The sequence below is a fragment of the Brienomyrus brachyistius genome, chromosome 4 (genome assembly GCF_023856365.1).
Source record: "Brienomyrus brachyistius isolate T26 chromosome 4, BBRACH_0.4, whole genome shotgun sequence".
NCBI lineage: Eukaryota > Metazoa > Chordata > Actinopteri > Osteoglossiformes > Mormyridae > Brienomyrus > Brienomyrus brachyistius.
Window position 1 is genome coordinate 18,099,690 of NC_064536.1, and position 22,909 is coordinate 18,122,598.

A 22,909-nucleotide genomic window follows, 5' to 3' on the forward strand; every position below is an offset into this window, starting at 1 on the left:
ATGACTCATGGTGTGTGTTTTACAGCCCTTCTCCCGTGGCAGGTGGCCATGGTGGACGATCCTCTGCCATAGTGACCTCTGACCCCCCATCTATCGTCATGGCTGGTCGGTGTGTTGCAATGCTGGATCTTTTGCCAGACGTTATCCTAAGTTAATTTCTCAGTGGATAATCTGATCCGGAGTGTATAAATGCAGGGGGTTATTTATCTGAAGCTGTGGTGACAGAAAGGGAAGACGCATGCTGACGGTGAGAATGCTGTGCGTCCCTGGTCAGGAGGTCACTGGTTTGAATTGCATGCTTGGCAGAGTGATGTCACTGTTGGGCCCTTGAGCAAAGCCCTTAACCCCAAATTCCCTCAGGAACTAGCTGACCCCACTCTCTGCTCCTCATTTGTTCATTGCTTTGGACAAAAGCATCCACCAAATTAACGTGTTTAAATGTCCTTATACAACCTGTATTGCTGCTAGTTCATGAACTACGAACTGGAAGCAGGTGGGTGTTCCTTCTTAATAACAATATGTTTTATTGGCTAAGTACACTATATGGACAAAAGTACTGGGACACACCTCTTAATCGTCGTTTCATTGAGACCTATTGTGTTAAGACAGGGCATGGCGGAGGAGGCGAAAGAGAGACACAGAGCGGCTCACAACAGGGGACTTTATTGTCGAAATGTAACACAAAAGGGGAAACCACAAAATAAAGGGAAACAAGGGATCAAAAAGAAAACAGAAGAAACTAAGAACTAACTAAAAGTACCACAAATGATGGGACATATGATGCAGATACCGGAGCTTCTTGTGCCAAAATGCAGCCCAGTACCTTCAAACCAGGAGTCAGAACTTGCTTCCTTTATGTAATATCATGTGACTGATGACGTCTGACTCGTCCTGAAGTGGCAGAGCTTTCAAATCCTTTTGGGTCTTCGAAACTCTTATAAGCGAGATGCGACCTTCGGGCAGAGTTTTTTTTTTTTTCTTTGTGGCGGGAGAGATCGCTATATAGTTTTTATCACATACAAAACCTCATTCCATTCATTATGGAAAGTGGCTGTGAAAATGACGGGAAGTGATCCTTGGATGCTTTGGAACATTTTGAGCTGAGGTGTCCCAGTAAGGTGAATGAATATTCACATAGAAAAATACTGCTACTATTATTATTATTATTATCATTATTATTATTATTATTAGTTCCATTGCTGGTTCATTGGGCCAGTTCTTGCCTGACACACGGGAGGCTGGGTTTCTGTTCCCTTGTTGTAAATCATTTTGGATAAAAGCATCTGCTAATTGAATAAATGTAAATTATTCACGTTGTTCATTGTTATTATACTGGCCAGGTTTGCATTGCTCCAAACATCTGTCATACACCAATAACACATCCATCCATTCATCCATCCATCCATCCATCCATCCATTTTCTGTACCCGCTTGTCCTATTCATGGTCACAAGCGGTCCAGAGCCTATTCTAGAAGCTACAGGTGCAAGACCCACCACAACAAAAAGAATATGGGTCCTGGCCAACTGTCCTGGCCCGTTAAGCCACATGGCGGCCTGGGTAGTAAGGAATATGGAATATGGATCCTGGGTAGTAAGGAAACACACTAGGGACTGAGGGGCTACAAGTCTGAGGGGGGAACAGGATGGCCAGCGACACCTGCTGGCCAAGTGGGACAAGACACATGGGACAGGGTCAGATGGGCACCGACCCTGACACATTGCTATAGATGTATAAAATCAATCACCTAGCCATGCAGTCTGGTTTGCGAATGTTTGTGAAAGAATGGGTCATTCTGAAGAGCTCAGTGGATTCGAGCATGGTACGGTGATAGAATGCCAGATTTCTTCCCTGCCAGATATTCCATATGTGTATGTGATTGTGTTTGTGAATGTTTGCATGTGTATGTGTATGTGTGTGGCCTCCATTAGCATTTACAATAATGCTTTACAACCAGGCTGCCATTGTAAAGGGTTGATGAATGGTTTATAATCAGGCTATTAATTAGGTTGTAGCATTTTGTAAATCATTAATAGACAATTATAAACGAGGTATAACAGTTCTTTTTATTATTAATGAGTTACTACCATATCTAATTGGTAAGAGGGAGCCTTACTGTAAAGTGGTACCACATTTACCAATATGCCTGCAGAGACCTTCTGTTTCTGTGACTGTGTGTGTGTGTGTGTGTGTGTGTGAGAGATGTTTCATCATGAAACTTTATGTTTTTTATATGTAGGAGTGTGAGGGTGGCCGTAAATTATGGGGGATGGGGGAAGATTGTAAAGCCCCCCCAATAATCAGAACCGGCCAATACGACCCCCCCAGATTATCATACTGTTCCATCCAAAGTTACGCTCTGGAGTCTGGGGTATTGTATTTATTTGTCTCGGAGAAGCTGTGTATTCTCTTTGCTTGAAGATCTTATCTCCTCTTTCAGATTCACTTACATTGATGACCAGTTCTAATCTTCCTTACTCTGGAGATCCAGGACTTCATTGGCTAATATAATTCACTCTGCTTGACTTGACGCTGCTTCTCTTGGGGGGTGAATGTGCTGCACCATCTCTGCATTTCTTTTCCATCAACTGCCTTATTTAAAATACTTCTATCAAAAAAATATAAAATATTGCGATAAATCTGCGTCTGGTGACTCGCTTTGATGCCTAACATCGCATCGATATACAACCTGTTATATAAGATATGTACGTTTTTAGCCACAGGTGAGGTTTTTCCAGAATAAGATGAGCAGAACATAAAGACTTTAGGTATAGAATATATAGAACTGTTTGTCCTTGATCTTTAATTGGTTTTAATTGTCGCCACGACCCTGAATGACATTAAAACAACTGTAAGGATAAATTAACAATCAAGGCGTTTCTCGTATTTTGCTGAACTAGATTTGACTTGAATTTAACTTTTTAAGCCAGGATTCTAGCCCGAGTGGGGTGGAGTGCAATTTCTGGAAAGTTCCAGAGGCAGAGTCCAGTGCGGATGCTTTGCTGCGGTTAATCAGGCATCACCCTGAACAATAATAGATCGTCCCCATTTATCCAGCCTTCTTGCATTACTGCAGCTCCAGTCCGGGGTCACGGTGACCCTAGATCCCATCCCAGGAAGCACATGACGGGGCTCGCCGGACAGGATGCCAACGCGCCACAGGGGGCACCTTGCTGACATCGATCCACTCACACGGCGCATCTCCGGAGCACGGCAGAGACTGGAGGGAGGGGGCCCATGCAATGTGGCAATGGTACAGAGTGCACTCAGAGATAGGGAGGAGTTACTACATCTGTGTAACAGTTACAAATGAATGCTTTCAGTAGGTCAGTGTTACCAATTTGGCTTATTGCATTTGCCAGATTATAGCTTCCTCTGTAATGTGACACCATGGCTTCAAGATCAAATCAGACAAGAACCATTTTACTGTTCAAAATCCCTAACTTTCTTTTCTACTATTACCATTACTTAGATTACCACTACTACTAATAATAATAATCATGTTACTACTACCACTACTATCATTTCTACTACTGCAACTACTACAACTAACATTTTTAAAAGTTACAACTAATAACTATGTTTTTGCTACTCCTATTATCACTACTATTACTATTAATCTCGCTTCATCTATTCCTATCATTACTATAACTACTACTGGAATTACTACTGTGCATTAACAGTAATCTGAATGACGACTCAGAGCTCAGATTAAGCGAAGATGTTACAAATGCCTTCTGAAATGTTGAATGTTAATGGAATATGTACAGTTAAACTCAGTCAACGCTGCTTGTTCAAGCTTCAACCAGCAGCCACGGGTTCCTGTGTTCTGGCATTCACCCAATTATAGAAAACAACTTGTCACTAATGACATTTGAAATTACTTTTATAAAAATTCAGTTCAGATTATTCTAGTGGTTACAGAGACAGAAGCGTTGGCATAACATTATGACATTAATTGAAAGCGGCACAAGGATTTGCTGTCAATCATGTTCTCTTTCTACAGAGAGTAGTACTGCCTGCCATCTGACCCTTAAGGGAGGTATTAGGTCAAATATCACTCTACAGGAAAATGTGTGTAAATTCACATGTTGCTCCAGTCGTCGTGAAGATAGTGACAATTAAAAGATACACCAGAAGCAATGCAATGAAAAAAAAAGATTCTTAGCAATGCAATGAAACAAATTGCTGTGTTTTGTAAAATATATAGAGGTGTTCATTTGAAATTTCCATCGTTATGTGCATTTTGAAGATCATATAAAATGTGTCATGGATTGATATGTATTATATTCATATAAAAAAATCTTTTACAGCTGACAGTAACAGTCCAAGGAATGTCTGTGAAATATGACTCCTCTGGTTCATCGAGAAGATCCAAGACTACAATGATGTTCGGCTCCTAAATTAAAACCAGCCCAAGCATATTCAAGACAAACACATCGACTTCTGCAGATTAAATTTATTGTTGTCTGTACAACTAAGCAACTGGAAAGACAGCTTCGATTTAAATTATAAAATAGTGCTTTAAAAAAATAGAGTTCAAGCCTCAGGAACTACACACGCAGGAACATTAACGAAAACCACAGAAAGCAACAGACGTTGCACATTTAAACGGTTATGCTTAAACATAACCTTTAACCATACAATAGGTAGAGTAGAGGAGAGAGTGTCCTAATGGTTTTTTGATAGGCATTCGGCCAACACTTGGCTATCATTTTCTAGTGACAGGTATTTATTACATGGTCATATAATAATTCTTTAAGCTATTTATCATCTGACTGGCTGTGGGTGGCTGTTTGTGTTAAAGCAATAGAATGCATAGAAAAAAGGTCTTTTTCTCAGTTTTCCCCACCCCAACTAGGAAAAAGGGTTTCAAATCTTTCACTGCGTGCAACACGCAATGCATTACATCCTCATCATTACAATGTAATGCTGCTCCTGGTAACTTGCAGAAAATAAACAGCTAAAACGTCTGGTGTTCATAGCAAATGGAGAAGATACACATACATCCTAGTTTAAAAAAAATAAATAAAAATGGCCATTGCAAGCAAGACATGAGCGATAAGGATTTAAGAGTCTTTTCGTTTTCACACTAATACAGCATAAATCCGCCGTATCTCTTGTCCAGGTATGGTAGGTTCTCGGAGTTGTTCTCCTCACCTTCTTCTCTGTATCGTTTGAGGAAGCCACCATATCTTTTCTGATCTTCCTTCCATTCAGGTCTTCCGACCCTTCTCATGAAGCCACCGTATCGTTTCTGTAGGTCTTTGATCTCGTCTTCCAGGTCCGAGCTCCTCCTGATGCTTCTCATGAACCCTCCGTACCGTTTCTCCAGCCCACCCTCCTGATCACCCCTCATCTCATCATCATCCTCCTCATCTCCCCCAGTGCCCAGGATCTCCTTCAGTATGGTGACGGTGTCCACTTCAGGCTCTCCATCTTTCTTCATGAATCCGCCGTACCTCTTCCCCAGAATCTCCCGGCCGTGGTCTTGATCCTCCTGCTCCACGTCATACAGCTCTGCGGTCTTCTTCATGAAGCCGCCGTACCTCTTCATGAAGCCTCCGTACTTCTTGGCCAGCTGATGTCCACCATCGCCCTGCTTCTCGTTTTCTGTCACATCTTCTGTGATGCTGTTGGGTTTCTCCCCTTGCAGGACCTCTTTGCAGAGATCCCAGGACTTCTCTGTAGGGAGTTTCCCTTCACATCCTAATGTACACGTCTGAAGCAGTGGGGGGGGGAGAAATAGCCACTTTGAATAAAACATGGTTTATTGATCCCAAGTGGGCAGGTCTGAACTGGAACTAAAAGGATTGGCTGTGGACTTTCGGAGTCCCCAATATAAATGGCCAGTCCAGCCCTGCCAGGGTACATTAAGTACAGATTAAAATAAAAAAAAAAAAAAAAAAAAGCAGTAAACAAATAGGTCATACTGAAATGACAAAAGAAAAATACCTAATTACTTGGTAATATGTATGCAAAAATCAACTTGCATACACTACTAACTGCATACAATATTAACTTTTAAAAGACAGACCTACAGAACGTCCATTAATTTTCTACACCTGCTAGTCCTATGCAGCGTCGCCGGGGTCTGGAGCCCATCCCCGAAGCTTTGAGCGTAAAGCAGAGAACAGCAGCGAACGTTGTGCCAACCCATGGCTAGGGTCTACAAAAGGGGCGGGGTTACCCCCAACCCACACACTTCTTAAAAATTACAAAATCAAATTAAGGAAAACAACAATTACGAAATTTCATAATCTTCGTCACATCTATCGATTGTTTATCGACTCTCTTAATCATATACCTTTTCGTAATACCCGTCGTACAAATCTCAGCGTGCTAAGTCAGTATTTACAAATGTCCGTACTTTATAAAAAAAGACAACCCATACAAAGGATGCCTATGCAAAGAACCAACCCGGCGCTATAATCGTTTTGTTTTCATAAAATACCAAATGTGAAGGCAGTTAACGCTGACAGTATTTATTGATCTATTAAAAACGCTGTAAAACTAAATTGCCTCCAAGTGTGAGATTGATACTGCCGATTTTGCTGTGGTGCGAATTCGATTAATTAGACGCATGAACAAGATATAGTTATAAATAAGGCTCTAGTCTATTGTTTTTCTGTAGTCCGAAATTGCCGGACACTTACTCAAATTACGTAAGAGTAACTAACGAGAGATCTGCATCACAGAACACAAATTAAAATGAGCACTGTCTCAACAACCAGGCAGTTTTTATTTAACAGACTGGAGTGCCTCCCAAACAGCACAATTTGCCGTAATATAATCAATATCTTTAATCATAATTGTCTCATTAATGCAGCCTACATGACGTTATATTGCCACCTAGCGTTAGAAACCGCACATTCCATTTACAAAGCACTGCCTTCCAGTCTCCATTTACAATGTAATGCGTTAGCCACGGATGTTGAAATAAGGCTGCGTTTAAACTATGAAACTGCACAAGAGGAAAAAAATAATCTTAAATTATTCTAATAAATAAAAGATTAAGATCATACATTTTATATATATATATATATATATAAAATTAAAAAAAAAAAAAACACTGGTTTGAAGATTTCACTAAACGACACAACTCCAATTCGTAGTATCGGCCGGGGCATCTAGTTTCCAGCCGTAGCAAATTTCACCAGCTCGATTGTTTAATCGATATAACAAAAGCTAATTGCGGTTAAGTTAAATTCTTAGAATGACAAAATGTAATCCATGTCACTAGAAACGTATGCACTGCTTTAAAATGAGTCGACATTGGTGAACAATATGTCATATGCACTTATAATTTCGGCTTGAATTTGTATGTATTCAATACGAATATCACAAATTTACTGTTGTAAATGGAGTCACCAGAGTGTTGCATTTACGACGATGGCAGAGCTGATCAAACTCATTAATACAATTAAAATGTATATCTTCTTTGAATTTCTTAGTGCACTGGAAATAAATGATATTGCTGTTTAAGAGCTTGATTACAACTGTACGTGAGATCCACACTTTCACCGAAGTCAACTACTAGGAACTAAGCGTGGACAAAGCAACATTTACAACCATTATTCTTCAATAAATCCATGAATTTATTTTTTGGTAACTTGTAGTTATATACTTAATGTAACTCAGTCCGATCAGGCAGCATTTATTGGTATTGGTAGTCTCCATTACCTAAACACTTCAACCGTGAAATAACATTCAATTTAACATCACTACCCTAAGGCAAACTATTCATACACTTTCTGTACTAAAAGCTTTCAGTTCTTTTCACTATATTACATTAAATCACTACTATACGGAGTATTACAACTGCTTACCAATCACGACGTACTTTCTAAATACTTTAACAAAATAATAGTATTGCACAGGACAATCAGGATTTTATGTCTAATAACTACTGAAGCATCGACACACATTTTACAGTTTTGAATGTTTGTTAACGTACCCCGTGGCAGAAACGGAAAGTGTCCCTCAAGTTACCGAACAAGCGTTATTCTGCACAATGACACTTATTCGGCAGCTGCTTTCAAGATGCTACGAAACGCATGTATGGAGTGATATAAACCGGTTCGGTTTTATTTTGCACTATGTACTCAAATGAAAACGATCGTACTCACCAGGGCGTCTATTTGCATGTGCGGGCTCTTCAGGTGGTAAGTGCAGCGTACGCAGTCCTGGCCGCAATCCGCCTTCACCATCAGCAGCACACAGGCACCCAGCAGCGCCCTCCAGCAATACCCCGGTAACGCCATTGGCTGCAAAACACAGTCACCACACTGCCCAAAACTTTCACTTATCACTCATTTATTAATGTTTTAAAACCACTACAACGAAATTCACAGTTAACTGGAGTAACCGCAGACATTAATTCAAATTTGAAACAAAAAAATAAAACAAAACGATTAAATCTGATACATCCCGAATCTAAAACACACCATTAATTTATCGTATAGTATTTTAAAGACATATGGAGTTAAAGTATATGTAAAAGTTGCAGATGCGTCGTTAATAAATGGTGTTAGGACCACAAGGCGCTACTCACATGTTTCGACAAGCAGCACAAAGTCCCTCTGAAGTTGCGCGCTGCAGTGATGCGGTTTGAGCTACGCACGGAATATTTATACAGGCGCCAGCCAATCTCTCCGGGGGAAAGAGCGGCGGAGAAATGAGGCGCAGGTGAGTCCAATCACTGATAAATGTGACGGCGTGACACTATGGGGGGCCGAGCCGCGAGCCACGCCGTGTGCTCCGGGGGCTCAAGGGACACTGCGCCTAAATAGATCTTAAATGTAATAGCGGTCTGAAGGGTGTCGGTGACTCCTGATTGTCTTGGGAACATTTCCTGACGTGTACTGACGAGAAGCAAACTATTTCTTTTACACTTTATCGACTGTTACTTAGATTTGGTCGGGATCCGTCGTTTTATTTCAGCATCTTTAAAGTGTGACTTTCCATGATTGGATTTGAGTGGGTGTGATGTTTCTCGGATTACTTGGACGTATATTTCCATGGCAGAACACCCCCAAAAACCTAGCAGACATGCAATTTATTTGTTTGTTCATTTGCAATATCGAGAAGACTCCATAACAGGATAAAGAAAATTATATACCATAAGGTGTATATATGTTGAACATTTCTGTCTTAATAAACCTTTTGACAGGCAGGTTATACAAATTGTTATTAAAAAAATCTACTTATATAGAAATACAATCGGAGCAGGTATGAAAGGACAGTCATACTCGGTCTTGGACTACAGATAACATCATCACGTCAATATCTGCAAACATTTTCATTTGATTCAAGATGAACCTAAAGTAGCTACGTATAGAAATATAATGTTAGACTGAGCTGGTCAGTGGCTGGTAGTGTGGGTAGCGTAATGCCACGGGTTAGAATGAAAAATATGTATGTTTGTGTTGTAATTCACTTTGAAATTGTTTCGGGAATGATTCAGCCTCTTGAATGGTTAATATTTAAAATGAATCAGTTCGATTAAATGAGATTTGCCTGCCTGTGAATGGAGCACTAATGATTATTGTTTTTCTAATATAGGCTATATATAAAATGTCTATCTTATGCAAATTAAGATGGCGGTAAATACCTCACTCTGCTTTTAGCATTCAAAAAAATTGACAGTCGTTGTCTACATTTCTCGTATGGACCGTCATTTAACAGATTTTATTGCAGTTTCATCTCAATAAACTTGTTTTACAGCAAGAACTACGTTAATAAAGCTTTCTTAAGTACTTCTTTTGTACAGAAATTATTTCAGAATCCTTTTAAGTGTTATTTTGTTACCATTTTCTTGGGGATTTTCAAAATCTGTCCTCATGAAGAGAGTAAGTGTGTAAGTGTCACATCCTGGCCACCGTGTCTGCCTGGCCCTCCGGTCTCCTACGTCACGTGGCCCTGATGGGCTGCACCTGATGCTTGTTGCCCCACATTAGTCTCTGTATTTATTGGTACGTTCCATTTGAACTCATAACTCGGGATTTCCAAGTTTCTAGTCTGAAATTTCAACCTGAACACCCCCTGAAGACGGAATTCCGTTTCGGAAAATCAGAGGAATCTATACGGCCCTGACCTCAGAATTCAAGATGGCTGCACCCTTTATCAGCAGAAGTGAAAGTTGTAGTTATATACTGTTTATCAGCCCTTTCTTGTTTTATTCGTGTCTCAGTAAATCGGTCGTACACACAGTACTGTCTAACCTCTATCTTTGGATGTGTTGCTACAGTGTCTTTATGCACAAAATATAGCGTAATGTGTTGTTATCACTTGATATTAATAACAGTGGCTAACAATTAATCTGGCTAATACTGGGATCTGTTTCAGAAAGCAGAATTTCTTGCTTAGCCGGATAACTTGACGGATTTAAGGTTGTATGGGCTAAAGGTAAGTGAATGAAGATAAAGGTCATTTACACCGAGATAAATTAAATCCATGTTATTCAGCTAACCAAGAAATCTTGCTTTTTAAAACAGGTCCCTGGTTTTGCTAAATGGCTTTCCGACTTGCTGTGCTGGAATAAGGTTAACTCTGGTGTGACGTCATTCCCAGCTCCGACTTCCGACCTCCAAGGTAAATGGAATGCAGCATAAGTACCTGTTTGTCCTATTCTCTTTTCATTGACGTCATACAGTCTCGTTGCCTGTGCCCAGTCCTCCTGTTTTAATCCCCCATGATCCCATTTATTTCTAACCTTTGTTCATTAAGTTCAATAAACTGCTTTTAGTTCTCCACCCGGCAATAATGACAGAATGACTGGACTCCGCAAACTGTCTAGCAGCAATCCCTCTTGTGATATGCACCTTCGCTTGCACGCTTTCCCCTGCATCGAGCCGTCAACCTCAGCCCAAGCCTCCGGGCCATATGCCTCAGTGGTTCATGGACAATCCACTGAATGACCCTCTGAATGACAGCGCCTTTGAAGAGCCTGAGGAGGAGTAGGATCTCTGGGAATTTCCTGGCATGTGGTGGTCATACTGGACTCGCCTTCGCGGCGAAAATGAGATGCCCGCGTTGATCCCTGGCTCCATGGCAACTGTGCTGCCCGAATCCGCTCCAGGTGTCCCTGTTTGCCTTTAGGTGTCCTGGCTGCACCCTGCTTACCTCCAGTGTGTCCCAGCATCGCCCCATTTACCTCCAAAAGTCTTGGCCTTGCCTCAGCCCAGTCTCCCGATGTCCCGCCAGCTCCAGCCAAGTCTCCTGATTTCTGACCGACACCCGCCTCGTCTCCAGTCATTGCCCAGGTGGCCTTCTCGTCCCCTACCGGCCGCTGCCGGGCTGACACCCAACTCCCCAGGCATCACCAGGGCTGACTTTGGCAATGCCCAGCTGGAGGACTTGGAGTGGGACCCTCTGAGCCTTGCCCTAAGTCCTGCTCCATGGTCCAAAGTCGCGGTGTGGCCAGTCCTGACCTGTCCAATGGTTCTGTCCCTCTGACTTTTTGTGGGGTTTGTTCTGCTGTGCCCTGTCTTGTCCGGTGTCCTGTCTGTTCCCCACCCCATGTGTTCTCCCTGTCATTCGGTCCCCATGGTCCCCTTCCCTGTTCGTCCTTCGTGCCCAGAGGGCATACTTCGGGGGGGGGGGGGGGGGATTGAAGGTTACCGTCATACCCTGCCTGCCACTTCTTCCTAGCCCTCCTGTCTCCTGCCTCATGTGATCCCGATGGCCTACACCTGATGCTTGTTGCCCCATGTTAGTCTATGGCATTGTCATTGATATTGTACCTGTTAGTCTATGGCATTGTCATTGATATTGTACCTGTTAGTCTATGTCATTGTCATTGATATCGTACCTGTTAGTCTATGTCATTGTCATTGATATCGTACCTGTTTATCTCGTCATTGTCATTGATGTCGTATCACCTTTTTGCTTGTGACCAGTCCTCCTGTTTTGATCCCCTGTGACCTGTTTATTTCTAATCTTTGTTCTTTAAGTTCAATAAACTCCTTTTGCTTTTCCACCATGCCTGCCCGACTGAGTCCTTTGTCGCGACAGTCGTGACAGCATGCACACACACAAACACGCAGGTTTGTGTTTATCACATAATAATTACCTACAATATAAACTGCGAATTTAGAAAAATCTGTGAATACAATCAAAAAATGAAAAATGCAAAAAAAGTCATGTGTGTTTAAGGTTAGGGCTGGGTGAGAGTTTAGGTTATCATGCGGTAGTTAGGATTAGCGTTATCCCCATATAAATGAATGGAGAGTCCCCACAGTAATAGGAATATATAAAATGTGCACAATCCCACACAGACACTGAGTCTTATCAAATACAGAAATCCCTGCAGCAGATTCCCTCAAACACTAAAAACTATGGCCTTGCTAGAGGTATCGCTTACAGATCATGCACATTTAGGCACTGTGCAGCAATCAAACACACTCCCCCGCCCCCTGCCTGAAATACATCCATCTGCATCTCACAGTCACCCTCATGAGGTGAGTATTGACTCTGACAAATGGCTGCGGGTCTTGATCAGCATGCACATAGTACACAGGAGCGACAGAAAACTTCAGTCCCATTAAAAGTTTCATTGTTGGGGAAACAGTCATTTTCCACTTCTCTGATGTAGGCCAGTCAACGATGCTGCATTAATACTATATATTTATGAATGATGTGTTTCACAGTGTCTGTATTGTCATGACCTGCTTGTCTGGTCCTCCTGTGTGCCACGCCCCCTCATTAACCCCGCGTGCAATCCCGATTGTGACCAGCTGTTTCATGTCATTCCCATTTTGTCCTGTGTGTTTAATTAGGGTTTCCCCAGTCCTGTCCTTGAAGTCCCTCACTGTTGGTATCATTCCCGACTTTCTGTTTCCGATCCTTGATTCCTTGCTCCCTGCCTGTTCATCCAGCATGCGACGTCACAGAAATGCACTGGCATCTCAACCATGGTGCCCTCTGAATTATGCCTTGTGCTGCTTGGGGTTTGGATCCAGGCTCCACTGTGACCAGCTAAAAACAATTCTGAGTTAAAATAGGCATTAAAACATTTATATTTACAGTATTATTGCATTTTATTTCTTTAGGAGATGATTTTATCCAAAATGTCATGCAATTGGAAAAGGAAGGTCCCTGGACCAATTGGGGGTTACGGGCCCACAATGATATCACTCTGATGACCTTGGGATTTGAACTGTTGACCTTCCGATCGCAGGCACAGTGCCCTAACCCACTGCTTCCCTCCTCAGTCTTTGGGGACCCCCAGACAGTCCATGTTTTCGCTCCCAGATGTTTTTTTACTCCCAAAAATGTGGACTGTCTGGGGGTCCATGAGGACCGGATTGGGAAACACAGCTCTAATCCTCTGAACTGCCTGCCGCTCCTGATTATTATGAATATGAATATTCATGCTCCGTTTTTGACAGGGATGACAGCCAAACGCTGACATACAGCTGAACTGTAATGTCATATTATTGCGGTGTGGGGGCAGGGGGGGGGCTTTTTCCAGATTACCACAGTTCATTTGGAGGGCAGCCTCATACGAAGAAACAATAGGACACTTTCTATGAAAATAAAAGCCCAGTTTCAAGCTATTTGAATTATATTTTAATTATAGTTTATTTGTTGTGGCATATACATAAAAACAATATATACAGCATAAAGATAAAAACGATTAGTTAAACTTTGTTAAGTGTATAAGATTATTATTTTATATCCCTTCAACCATCTTTTTTAATGGGATGTATGGATGCATGAATTTATGTCCCTGTGAAGGACTAATAGCCCATCCATGTGTCATAAGAACATAAGAAATTTACAAACGAGAGGAGGCCATTCGGCCCATCAAGCTCGTTTGGAGAGAACTCAACTAATAGCTCAGAGTTGTTCAAATCTTTTCGAGCTCTGATTTAAAGGAACCCAAGCTTTTAGCTTGCATTACGCCAGTGGTTCTCAAAGTCAGTCCTCTGGACCCGCTGCCCTGCTTGTTTTCCTGCTATCCCTGCCCCACACACAAGTCCCAGCTGTCTTTCAGCTTCTGATTGACTGAACACACCTGATCCAGGTAATCAGCAGTGTGTAGGGTAGGGATAGCTGGGAAACAAGCAGGGTAGTGAGGCCTGAGGACTGAGTTTGAGAACCACTGCACTACACAAACAGGGAGACTATTCCATACTCCAACTACATGCTGTGTAAAGAAGTGCTTTCTCCAATCCAGTTTAAAATGTTCTCCCGCTCATTTCCACCTATGGCCATGAGTTCTTGTATGTGAACTAATATTGAAGTAGCTATTTGGTTGAACAGCATCCAGACCTGTTAGATATATACCTGGATCATGTCCCCCCTTAGTCTCCTTTGCTCAAGGCTGAATAGATTCAGCTCAGCTAACCTCTCCTCATAAGACATTCCTCTAAGACCAGAAAACATTCTTGTAGCCCTGTATTAAACCTTTATAAAGGCAGTAATGTCCTTTTTAGGTAATGTAAGCAATCTTAGGTGCACTCAATATTCTAGGTGAGGTTTTATCAAGGAATTGTATAATCTTAGCATCACCTCCCTTGACTTAAAACTCCACACACCTAGAGATGTAACCCAACATCCTACTGGCCTTTTTAATTGCTTCCCCACTCTGTGATGGACTGGCATCCCGTCCAGAGTGTCCCCCTGCCTCGTGCCCTGTGATGGACTGGCATCCCGTCCAGAGTGTCCCCTGGCCTTGTGCCCTGTGATGTACTGGCATCCCATCCAGGGTGTCCCTCTGCCTCATGCCCTGTGATGGACTGGCATCCCGTCCAGGGTGTCCCCCTGCCTCGTGCCTTGTGATGCACTGGTATCCCATCCAGGGTGTCCCCCTGCCTCATGCCCTGTGATGGACTGGCATCCCGTCCAGGGTGTACCTCTGCCTCATCCCCTGTGATGGACTGGAATCCCGTCCAGGGTGTCCCTCTGCCTCATCCCCTGTGATGGACTGGCATCCCGTCCAGGGTGTCCCTCTGCCTCATCCCCTGTGATGGACTGGCATCCCATCCAGGGTGTCCCCCTGCCTCGTGCCTTGCGATGCACTGGTATCCCATCCAGGGTGTCCCCCTGCCTCGTGCCTTGCGATGCACTGGTATCCCATCCAGGGTGTCCCTCTGCCTCATCCCCTGTGATGGACTGGCATCCCGTCCAGGGTGTCCCTCTGCCTCATCCCCTGTGATGGACTGGCATCCCATCCAGGGTGTCCCCCTGCCTCATGCCTTGTGATGGACAGTAATAATTTGACATTAACCAACAGTAATAGTAAATAATAAGCAACAATAAATGGAGACAATGCAAAGAATGTCAGATACAGATGAGTGTTCAAATTCCAGTAGTGAAACTGCTATGTTCAGAAATAGGCCATTCGTGAGTTATAACTGCAGTTTTGCTCTCAGGATATCGATCAAATTATCCAGCCATCATCCATACATTTTCTGCAAGAGACTCTGCGACAGACATGGTGACAGGAGGAAGGAGGATGAACTCAATCTCATAGGATGGTTTTAAGGCACTTGCATTATTGATAATGAAAATTAATGTAAACTACAGCACTTCAGCCAGAAGTACAGCATATACACAGTGCAAAATGACAACAGCGCAATATAATATATAAAGAGGAACGAATTGTAGAATGAATTATAACAGGGTCCATGGATCTTATGGCACATCACTGTGGGGGAAGTATGCCCCCTGCTAATGAAAACTGTTGCAAACAAATAGCAAAGGCCATCGTAGGCTACATCTTAGGGCCCTGGCAGACATCAGCCCCCCCCCCCCCCCCCCCCCCGCCTTAGGAAATATGGGCTGGTTAGTTACATCAGCCACCTCTGTGTCCATGCTGATGTCAGCCTAGGGGCCCACAGATAGGTTAATCCTCCCCTGAACCTCACTTCCAAAACCTGAGAAAAGCAAATCTGTGGCCACTCAAGAGTATCTCAAGCATGGGCAGGAAAAAACGTCCTGCAAAGAAATACTTACACCATAGATCACCAGCTCTGCATTTCACTTCAGCCACTGCCCAGTACATTGAAAGGGGCTTATTATACAGCTTCTAGCTATGGAGAAAGATCTATATTTTAGAGTGTTTGTGAGATTTGTATATGTGGTTTTACTGGACTTGTTGGGTGAAGAGGCTGACCTTGCTTCTGAGCGAATCCACTTAACAGTGTACAGCAGGGATGTAGGGAACAACCTTGGATTTTTCTCAGTTTTGAAAAGAAACAAATTATAAAAAAAATATAGAACTTGGCTTCCTCGTTTTAGCTAATTTCGAAGGCAGCAAAGCATGGTGGGTTTATAACCATAGCACAGAGAATACAGCTTATGTCCCAAACTTGCTGCACTGTGAGCTACTTTTTAAGAAAGCCCCACCCCCCCCCCCCCCCCCCCAAAGACTTTGTAAGCATCTATCCTGTGTAATCCAGACAGGAAGGTATTTTATTGAGATTTTTTTGAGGTTTTGATGGTCTTTACCTAAATCACATAATAGTGTGAAATTCTCTCTGATAGGAACAGGAGACATAACCATGTAACATGGGGTTTTGGCTGGGAATTGGAACTCTATTTAGGAAAATGGTGTTCATTTCTGGGAAAGTGGGATTAATAAATGTGGGAGGACAGACAGAGCATCCCGAATAAACATTTAAAGAAAGCTGTCATTTTGGCTGGGATTGTAGAGAAAATCAAACAGATAGGATGAGAAAACTCATCCTCAGGAGTAGCATAACATCCAGCCACTCAGGCGCTTTAGTAATTCCTGCTGTCAGAAAGCTTCCTCTGTTAAACTGCTGGCAGATACCAATATAGATAAGAATCCGTTATTCGTAGCTCTGAGCTTTGAGGTTTTGAAATTTCATGCGCTAGCTTGAAGCTTAGCTATTATTTTCAACACCGAATTGTCCTAAATCCTCATGTTAACTTGCTTATCTAACATGCACCTCCTAAAGTTCAGAGATACCACAGAAGTAGGGCGATGAAAAATTAATGTCGATTTGTCTGTGGCGGATCAGGCTCTTGTGATGTCGTCGCACCAGAGAGCACAGGCCCCTCGCTGCCCTGCAGCGAATTTAAGATGCTCCAGCAAGAACAGCATCCAGAAGCAGAAAATATGGCCGTTTCAAGCTCCTCCTGATTCTGTTCACTAGTTTCCTATTAAATCCCTGACAGGCTTCAAAATTGTTCTCTTGCTTGCTGATAAGTAATTGGATGGTCAAGTCCGAGTGTATCTTATGGAGCTGATTAATGTGCAGGATGCTGAGTGCACGGTCACATGCTGCAGGACTGTTCTCGATCTCGGCAGATAAATCCACAATGAAGCTTGACTATTTTACTGCACCTTATCATGACTAACTTTCACATTTTGTTAATATGCCATTAATGCTGCTGTACTAGTTTCCATGGCTCTCTGTATAGAATATGACCAGGTCACTTCCATAAAGCATAATGACACTGAGATTCAAAGGACATAACAGGGATTTTATTACAAGCTTGGTTTTAACCGCAGGCCAAATCTCTTCCCCTAATAAACCCAGAGAGTCTGTTTTATAACCTGCAGCCTTCCTAAATGATCGTGAGTGAATGGTAATTGGCTATTAACCAATTCACTGTCAATTGCCAGTTGTCTGCTTGCAGGTAAGTGACGGGCTTGTCTCTGGATCTCGCCCAGGAACTTCTGTCCACTGCACTTATTTTTAAAAAGGGCCTGTTATATGGGGCATGGGGCCGCTGGAGGTTTGGGCCCCCCCCCTGCGTGTGTTTGTCTGGCCACAGTCAAAACAAAATATTAGATAAAGAAGTTTCTTACTTAGGAGATACTGAAGCTACGTGTTCTACTCACTAGCTATTGTTTTTTTCTTTTTTAGTTTTTAAACATCTGGAGGGTGGGGATTTTTTTGAGTGGGGTAAACAATAACGGACGATCAGCACACCGCACCCTGACGCTGAAAAATGTGCTATATACTGTATTTCTGCCATTTACATTATTAGGACTCCTGGAGTGGTAAGTTGGTCTTAACAAATCCTTAGAATACTGCCAGGATCATCAATAAGAAGGGGAAGGTATGTAACGCCACTAACACCTCACCTATAGCAGGACACTATAATTCCACCAAGAACTGCTCTGAATATGACTGGAAGAGTCTTGGAAAGAAGAATGGGGAAGTAATCCAAAATGTAGGTCTCTTACGCTGGAGGACAGCAACCGAAATACCCAAGTGCCGCTTCCAGAACATTATCTCAGGGGGTGCTAATGATTAACTAGCCTGTTTTCTGTTGTTTAATTTTTATTTATTTTCAGAATAGTTGTTGTTTATCACTCGGAGGCTGTGTAGTGAAGTATTTAGATAAAAGTGGAATCAAATCGTATTTTATTTGTCTCATTGACTTTCTGACCTGAAAAATATCATCATTTTCAATGTAAATATTCCTGTTGTGTGGCATGTAGCGTTAGCTAAATAAAGTGCTGAGAGATCGATCGAGACCCTGAAGTTTATAGTGACTGTTGTTTTTATAGTGTTTTCATAAACATCATAAGATCATATTTAACAATTAACATGGTTTTTGTCTGGCAACGCTAATTTTAAACCTCTTCTATTTTTAGCATCCTTAGCATCCAGTAGTATGTTATTTGCTAGCAAGTTAGCAGCATTAGAAGATTATTCCCTAGATGAAACGCTGCACATTCTTTCTCAGTTCATCTGCAGTAAGAAAGCAGAGGAGGAATGCAGGTGTCAAAGAGCTGATGGACGTGGGCGAGGAGTGTCATCAAGCGGTAATTGTTTAGCCATTATGTAGTAAGTGGAAGAAGCTGAGATAAGCTGGTTTTTCTGCCTTTCCAGCAAATCGTTTGTTATGGACTGGGAAGAAAACGGGAAAAGATATGGCTGTGGTCACCGCTGGGCTCTCTGTGCTCTGGGAATGTGCCAGAGTGATCTATGGTAAACAACAGGGGAGAAATTAAGCTCATTCATATTGTACAACTCTGGGATGTGGGCTCTTAGTCTCATACGTGAAGTCTCTTAGAGTTTATGGGTGGCCTCTGGATGGCGCCACTGAGTCATGTCACAAATACACGAGGTGACATGAGAGGTAGACTCACAACACTTTAAGTCACTCCTTTCATCACCTGTTCCGTTAGAAAAAAAGAAAATAAATTTACTTTCTGGCAGGGGAAAAGATTATAAATACTGGCATTCTTTAAAAATCATATAAATATTTTTTTCAGCATACTATACTGTGCAAAAGTCTTAGGCAGTGCAGCAACTATGCCTTCGCTTGGAAGTAAGTGTATATTTGCTAAAGAAAATATTATTTAACAGTATAACAAATGCAAATTAACAGCAACAATTAAAAAAGAATTTCCTCTGTCCTCCATAAAGTGACTGATATCTTGTTGGATGTCTAGATCAACTCCTCTTCAGTTCCCTAACCTCTCCTCAGGGGCACCTCATCCATTCCATGTATTCCTTAAACTTCTCCACCAGCTCAATTAATTAATTAACTTGATTTGTTAATTAACTCAATGGGGTATTGATTAGTCAAGCAGGGTTGGGGGAGTGGTTGAGTCGAAAATTTTCATGGGTGTTTTGGACGGTCGCTGCAAAGCTGACACACTTTGACCGTCGTAATATCATAGTTGCACACCGACATGAAGATCATTTAAACATAATTTTCTGTGTCTGCCTGAGATTTCTGCACAAGACTGTGGGGTGGTAATGAACATGGAATGCTCGCTCATGTTCCTGCGGTGTCATTGCGAAAGAGTGGCCCTACAGTAATGCACATTAACATACCCAGGGAGTTACCTCAACTGTGAGGCAAGTAGATTCTCTCCTAGGGCTCATTAAAAACGTGGGATTATAACAGGCGACTTTCAATCAATAACAGGGATTTCTATACCAAATTGAGTGCTGTCCTTAAATCTATGGTGCACTGAAGAAGGAATAATAAAAAGATCTTGACTTTTACTGGCACCGACAAACTCCCAATATTCATCCATAAGATCATACCAATAAATGCATGATAGAAAATCACATGAATGACATATACGATTAACATGGGAGATATGAGTATGACAGAATAAGCAGAAGATACAGTGACTTTTATTTGATGTGTTTATCCAAAATAGTTTACAGTAGGGGAAAGGTTACAATACAGGCATGCGCCTTGGGATTAGAACCCATGACCTTCACATTGCAAGTGCAACACTCTATACTTCAGGGCACAGTACTGTGAGGGAATACTTAAGGTTATATGACAGTCAATTAATATTTTATTTAGGAATTTAATTAGTTTAAATTTATTTAATAGAACTGGGTTCTGTTATAGTCTGTTTATTATATTTTCAGCAATAAATGTTAAATATTAGCAGATTATTAGGTCAAATATATTATACCCATTATGTTCTAAAACACAATTTATTATGAACCCAATAATGAGATGGGGTTCAGAAGGTTGCTGGTTCAAGTCCCACAACCAGCTGGCTAATCATATATCAGTCCGCAATATCAGATTAAATTTATTCGCTGAATAAGGCTGTATGATTGGTGATGAAATATGCATTAACATTTTTTTAAGTATCATTCAGTCCATGTTTTCTGGTGCTTTTACCATTCACTGTCCGCACCTTTGCTTGGCGTATGGCTCAGCCAGTAAGCTTTTGTGTCTGTGATTGGAAGTTTGCAGGTTTGAAGTCCAAATTCAAAAGAATAATCACATCCCTGCTGGGCCTTTGAGTAAGACCCTTAACTCCAAAAATTGCTCCAGGGGCACTGGATAATTAACTGATCCTGCACTCCGACATCAAACTTGACCCTCTCCCTTGTGCGTATATTCACTGTTCACTAAATGGACAAAATTATTGGGACACACCACTTAGTCACTGACTAAGTATTTTATTCAGATCCATTGCCACAGGTGTATAAAATCAAGCCCCAAGCCATGCATTCACGTTTACAAACATTTGTGAAAGAATGGGTCGTTCTGAGGAGCTCAGTCAATTCAAGCATGGTTCTGTCATAGGATGCCACTTTTGCAATAAGTATGTTCATGAAATTTCTTCCCACTGTAAGTGTTATTATTGCAAAGTGGAAGCATTTACGTGCAACAGAAACCCATCCATGAAGCAGCAGGTCACATAAAATAACAGAGTGGGGTCACGGAGTGCTGACACGCATAGTGAGGAAAAGTCACCAATTCTCTGTGGACTGAATAACTGCAGGGTCACAAACATCCTCTAGCATTTACTCAGGCACAAAAACTGCGCCGGGAGCTTCATAGAATCGGCTTCCGTGGCTGAGCAACTGCATGATTCCAGCTTTGTGGAAAGCTTTCCCAGATGAGTGGCAGCTGTTATAGCTGCAAAGGGGGGCCAACTACATAAGATGCCTATGGATTTAGAAAGAGAACCATAAAAGTTCCTCTGGGTGTAATGGCCAGCTAACCCAATACTTTTGTATGTCTGTGTGTGTGTGTCTGTGTATGTGTATGTGTGTGTGTGTGCAATGTTTCATATTAGGTGCCTGCAAAAAATTCTCAATCTATCTTGGGACTGAGTCCCTCATACGAACATTCTATCATTAACTAATACAATCTGCATGGAACTAACTCTGGCAAGCAGGCATCTGCGCTGGGTTGGCCACATCATCTCTATGCCTGTCCATCGTCTTCCCCGCCAAACTTCTGTTCCTGACCATGCTTAGTGAACGCAGCACCAATACGCCAGTGAAGTCACAGTTATCGACATGCTCAGACGCTCAAGCATCCCCAGAGTTGCTGTCTTTTCCCTGGGGGTGTGTGTCAGGATCTCTGTGATCAGTGACCCCCCCCTGCAAATGCACAACCTCTCAGTTCCCTTTTAATTGACTGGCCCTGATTTTTAGGGAGTGTTTTAAAGGTAATGAAAGCAGCATTTAGAACTGGTTCAAAGAGTCTAAATCAAAGGTTTACCCCGGTCTTATAATAAATTGCAATCCCATTATTGATGCCCTTTTGCTCTGGGGGAAGGTATTATCCTCTTTAAACAAGAAACAGTCTTGAGATCAAGCGTGATCAAGGCTCAGGTGCTGTTACTGCACACGATATGTTGTGGCGCATTTCAAAGTTGAAATCCTATTTTCATTAGTCTTCTTCCATGCAGGGAAAGTCTTAAAGAAACAGAATATTAACTGTATAGAATTCAGTGTCTTTTCAGATACTTGACCTTTCACAGGTCAGAAAATGGATTTGAAATGTTCACACCTAAAGTATTGTGTGAAACGATGATAATGAAATGATCATTTATGTGTCATTTACACAAGTACGCTGGAATGCTTTAGATTTCTCATATCATGCTCTCCTTTAAAACACACACACACATACACACATTTGTAATTACATTTTTGTGGGGACTCTCCATTCATTTCTATGGGGATAACTCTAATCCCAATATGATGACCTTAACCCCCACCCAGCTCTAACCTCAGCCACAAGTAACCAAACGAAATATTTTTGGCATTTTCAGTTTTTTGATTGCATTCACAGATCTTTGTGGGGACCTTAAAACTGGTCCCCACAATATAAAAAACTGATTTTTATTACACTGTGCAGGACATTTGGTCCCTACAATGTAACATAAACCTAATTCACACTCGCACAATGAAGTACAGGGTCCAGTTCTTCATGGAGCCCCCTTGAAGAATTCTGGCGGTGAAGGGTCTTGCTTAAGGGGCCAATAGAGATACAACTACTCTAACAAGGCTGGGGCTCAAACCAGCAACCTTCCAATCACAGGGTACAGAACCTTAACCTGCTGAACCACACACTGAGGAAATGTGTGACAGTGTATGGCATGAAGCATAGGAAAACATGGACTGATTTTAATTAATAACTATAAATGCAAGTATTATATTCATATAATATATTACCATTAATATTATTATATCACCAAT

General features: G+C 42.0%; 1 protein-coding gene and 1 long non-coding RNA gene across 3 annotated transcripts in view; both read right to left on the reverse strand.

The window, feature by feature from the left end:
• LOC125740132 (uncharacterized) overlaps positions 1 to 22,909 on the reverse strand; it is a 149,722-nt gene that overhangs the window by 100,276 nt on the left and 26,537 nt on the right. The window lies entirely within an intron of this gene.
• penkb (proenkephalin b) lies at positions 4,444 to 8,712 on the reverse strand. The gene is made up of 3 exons (XM_049010955.1): positions 8,554 to 8,712; positions 8,129 to 8,266; positions 4,444 to 5,721 (listed from the first exon to the last, which is right to left on the reverse strand). Exons 2-3 carry the CDS (start codon positions 8,261 to 8,263, stop codon positions 5,092 to 5,094), a joined length of 765 nt encoding a protein of 254 aa, XP_048866912.1. The 5' UTR covers positions 8,264 to 8,266; positions 8,554 to 8,712; the 3' UTR covers positions 4,444 to 5,091.

What these genes read in the sequence shown, in the direction of transcription:
- penkb (XM_049010955.1), bottom strand. Translation starts at nt 8,263, where the DNA reads ATGGCGTTACCGGGGTATTGCTGGAGGGCGCTGCTGGGTGCCTGTGTG. An exon ending in ACATGCAAATAGACGCCCTG is followed by an intron (nt 5,722 to 8,128) that starts GTGAGTACGATC and finishes CCACTGCTTCAG; the next exon opens with ACGTGTACATTAGGATGTGA.